Raw genomic sequence first — 4286 nt, forward strand, 5'->3', positions numbered from 1 at the left:
GCTAGTATTGGAATCTGTTGGAATGATACAATGTAGTGACAATCCTCCATTGTCTGGAAAGATACAAATGTATCTGGTAATTTTTAATTAATATAATTAAGTTACATGGTGTTGCACTCTGAAGTAATGTAATATTCACTTGCCTTATGAGCGGTGGAGATGTAGTTTATCTTTTCCCTGTGCAAGCTTTGAACTTGCTAGATATCGTAATGGCCTTTCATTTAACGTGCTGCAATTACCGCCAGTAATATTCCGAGCAAATGACGGATCTGTTTTCATGGCATTAAAGTTTGCATGCAGTCAGGTGAAGAATTTCACAGTTACAAACCGCAATATTTAATACTCCAGTTCTCTTAATGCATGTTAACAAATCAGAGGAAAATTCATGATCGACCATAAACCCCAGCAAGGGGCCGGCCAGAGCAGCCGATTCGGAGGAATAAAATAGCCCTGTTTTTATTGCTTTACCTTTTAGTGCATGGGCTCTGATAATAGTAACATAAAGTCTGGTGGAGAGGTTTTATGGAAGAACCCGCTTCCCCGTCGTGTGCTATTTTTCTGACATCTATAAAGCGTGACATTTCATACATCAAATTAACAAGAGGAGTCACTACTGCATCTGCTTAAGCATTATTTCTTTATGGTCTGCCATTCCGACATATGCTTAGGATGCCGGTAGAAGATAGATTTGGGAAAGTTATATTTATTCCGGCCCATAGAAAACTAAATAAATACACAAAAATGAGAGCCCTGGATGGATGCATTCTGTCTGTTAGTTATTACAGGTTTTTATTACTGTGTCATCCTCGTCACCACTAGAGGGAGCTGCAACCTACAGACAAGATACTGATTGGGAAACCTTTGCATTGCACCAGGCGCTCTAATAGGGAGACTGTTTGTTTTTATTTTTTTTTCATGTGAAATAATCTGCTTCATGTAAACAATCTCATCAATATGCGTTAATGTTTTTAAAAAAAATCTTTAAAAGCTTATTAATTACATATGTACAAACATAGATATGTGTTCTGGCTGCATACATACACTATATTGCCAATATTTTTGGGACACCCCTCCAAATCATTGGATTCAGGTGTTCCGTGAAATTTCCTTGCTACAAAATATTCCACGGTCAACTGTTAGTGGTATTATAACAAAGTGGAAGCAACTGGGAACAACACCAACTCAGCCTTGTAGTGGTAGGCCACGTAAAATGACAGAGCGGGGTCAGTGCATGCTGAAGTTAAGAACCAGAGGTCTTGCTGCACTCCTTACCGGAACATCCAAGAGACCCGCACAGACGGATGGGTGCTTGTAGTGACCACGGACGGAACTGTGAATAGTACAAAATGAAGAAATAATGTCACCAGCACACCATAGTGGTAATTAAGCAATAGTCCGTTTAATGACACATTGCCATTCAATGCAAGCGCTTTCGGGGGCCTCAGGGAGTCCCCTTTATCAGGCGCACGCTGAAGTGCACAGTGCGCTGAAGTCGCCAACTGTCTGCAGAGTCAATAGCTACAGACCTCCAAGCTTCGTGTGGCCTTCAGATTGGCACAACAACAGTGCGTAGAGAGCTTCATGGAATGGGTTTCCATGGCCGAGCAGCTGCATCCAAGCCTTACATCACCAAATGCAATGCCAAGCGTCAGATGCTGTGGTGTAAAGCACGCCGCCACTGGACTCTAGAGAAGTGGAGACGTGTTCTCTGGAGTGACAAATCACGCGTCTCTGTCTGGCAATCCAATGGACGTGTCTGGGTTTGGCGGTTGCCAGGAACTTTCCTGACTGGATTGTGCCAAGTGTAAAGTGTATGCATTGTGTATACAGAGTATACACAATGCATATATTTTGTGATGAAATAACATTTGAGTTATGTGCAATAGTGGATACCTGGGTCACCTGTGGCATCTTTTGTGGGGGCATGTCACAGGCACTATTATACATAAAAGTTGCCCCCATAAAAGATGCCAGTGTGCCACAGGTCCCTAGATATGCACTATTAATCTCCAAAAACGACTGTACTTCACAGTTACCAGATCTTTTTTCAACCTAGACACAAATGAGCAGTTAACCCTTGCAGTGCATAGGTAGCCCCACTGCAAGGGTTAGTAAAAAAATTCCTGGGGTTCTGCTTTAAGGCAGGCTACTGGCACAAGCAATGTGGATCATTGTGTGACCCTGTCCCTATTCTGACAGAAGCACATATGTGACACTTTGGATCCTTTACTCTTCCACATAGAAGAATGAATTTTGCACCCATTCCCTGTGCAATAAAGAGCTCCTTGGGTTACTACAGACACTCATTGTCACTCTCCTGCAGTTCAGAAAAAACATAATTGCCATCAGTGCTCCAAATCAAGAACATTGCTTATGTTTAATTTCTATCTACGGCCAGCCTTAGTTAAAGTACTATGTGAAGCCAGTCTTACTTGCCAAGACTGCAGCCCCACTTGCAGGAATCTGACACTTGTGGTTTTGTTTTGCAGGAGTGATTGGAGAAAAGGGAATGAAAGGAAGCATGGGCCGCCATGGTAAAATCGGTCCCATTGGTTCTAAAGGTATTTAATTGTGAGACCATGTTATGCTTTATGCCTGGTGGTATGGTAAGCTGCAATAATATTACATTTTAGTTTTTGGGTTATCAGACAATTTAAAAAGAACATGAGCTCTGGAAGCTGTGCCAAAAAAACGGCAAGCAGAGGGCAAAGGACTAGTTAACAATATTGCCTGTAGGCTCCCTGCAGCTGATGTTACCATCAATGACTTATTATTCCTTATTCTTCACTGTGCCTCTGTGTGGTGGTTGCCATCTTGGTACAGAAGCAGGGCTTTGTTTTATTATGTCAGAGGAGCCCCCCTGATATTGGTGATCTTATAACTGGTAAGTAGTGATGGGCTGAACAGGCCCGAGTTCGGTTCGAATTAGAACTTTAGAACATCCAAAAAGTTCAAATTCGAACTCGAACTCAATGCAAGTTTATGGGGGTAGAACATTGAAAATCAATTGTCCCCATTTTGGTGTTCGCCGAACACAAGAACAGCCGATGTTCGAGTCTAACTCAAGTTCGGCTAGAACATTGAGCCCAACACTACTAGTGAGGGGAATATTCAAGAACTAGAAATTAGGCAATATGCTATCTATAAGAGACTCTATCGTGTTGTAGATTTTTTTTTTTTTTTTTAGCAATTATGGTGATAAAACAATAAATCCTTTAAAAAAGAATGATAAAGCATTGCTATGCATTTTTATTTTCAGGTGAAAAGGGAGATGGTGGTGACATGGGTCCACCAGGTCCAAACGGCGATCCAGGTATACCTACACTTTTCAGCTTGCATTAATGGTATTTATTGGCTTAGTTCAGTCAGCTTTTCTTCCCTGGGTGATCATTTTTTCTGATAGTGTTAGGTTTTTATGTGGTAAAAATCTTCCAGCTCTTGAAGTGGAAGCTGCTCTTCTTATACTTACCTGTCCTTGATCCACCATATGTCGGCTGTGTGGCCTCCTCTGAATCTTTTCCATTGGTCTGCACGTGTGCACTGCAATCTCCATTCAGTCCTTTTTGTTTATAATTTGACAGAACGTTGACTGAAGTTACATTCTATTGCCTGCATTTTAAATTCTTAAGGAAGATGGCTACTTTTCTTACAGCAGAACTTTGGTTCGGTGTCTTTGGTCATCTTGATAGGCTGTCCCAGGATGACATTACTCCTGCACACAGTTAATTATCAGTTAATTCATCCCAGCCCCAAGGCATGCCGAGAACGTACACTGAGCCACACAAGTCCAGCTCAATGTACATTTAGCAGAAAAAGAGCTAGAGAAATTAATTTTGGGTTAGGAACACATCCCACATGCCTTGTTTTGTTGGGATATAGTTAGCCTGCATGTCTGAAATTTTGGGTTTGCAGTTCATCTAAGATGGTAGACACCTCACGATCAGAAATGTATTGTGTACAAACCCTGTGAGGACAAGTCAAGACATAAGAAAGGATAATGATACCTGCCCTCTTGTCTTCATTTTCAGGGATACCTTGTGAATGTGGACAGCTGAGGAAAGCTGTTGGAGAGATGGACATCCAGGTCACACAGCTGACAACAGAGTTAAAGTTTGTAAAAAATGGTATGTATTGACTTACATTTGTATATACAGTGTGCATCCATGCTGCTTATTTGGGCCTAATTAGCAAGACAAAGATCAACAAGCTACGTTATTTGGCCAAACGTTTGTTTATACATGATCATCACACTTACACTATATGGCAAAATGGATGTGTACACCCCC

The 4286-nt window shown here is 41.5% G+C and overlaps 1 protein-coding gene across 3 annotated transcripts in view; it reads left to right on the forward strand.

Annotated features, from left to right (window-relative positions):
• COLEC11 (collectin subfamily member 11) overlaps positions 1-4286 on the forward strand; it is a 22730-nt gene that overhangs the window by 15792 nt on the left and 2652 nt on the right. For all 3 annotated transcript variants that reach the window (XM_018560510.1, XM_018560508.1, XM_018560509.1), the window contains exons 4-6: positions 2490-2561; positions 3260-3313; positions 4029-4124. In XM_018560510.1, coding sequence (XP_018416012.1) covers positions 2490-2561; positions 3260-3313; positions 4029-4124 — 222 coding nt within the window. The remainder of the gene's footprint in view (positions 1-2489; positions 2562-3259; positions 3314-4028; positions 4125-4286) is intronic.

Source organism: Nanorana parkeri, unplaced genomic scaffold (assembly GCF_000935625.1).
Source record: "Nanorana parkeri isolate BGI_ZX_2015 unplaced genomic scaffold, ASM93562v1 scaffold460, whole genome shotgun sequence".
Taxonomy (NCBI): domain Eukaryota; kingdom Metazoa; phylum Chordata; class Amphibia; order Anura; family Dicroglossidae; genus Nanorana; species Nanorana parkeri.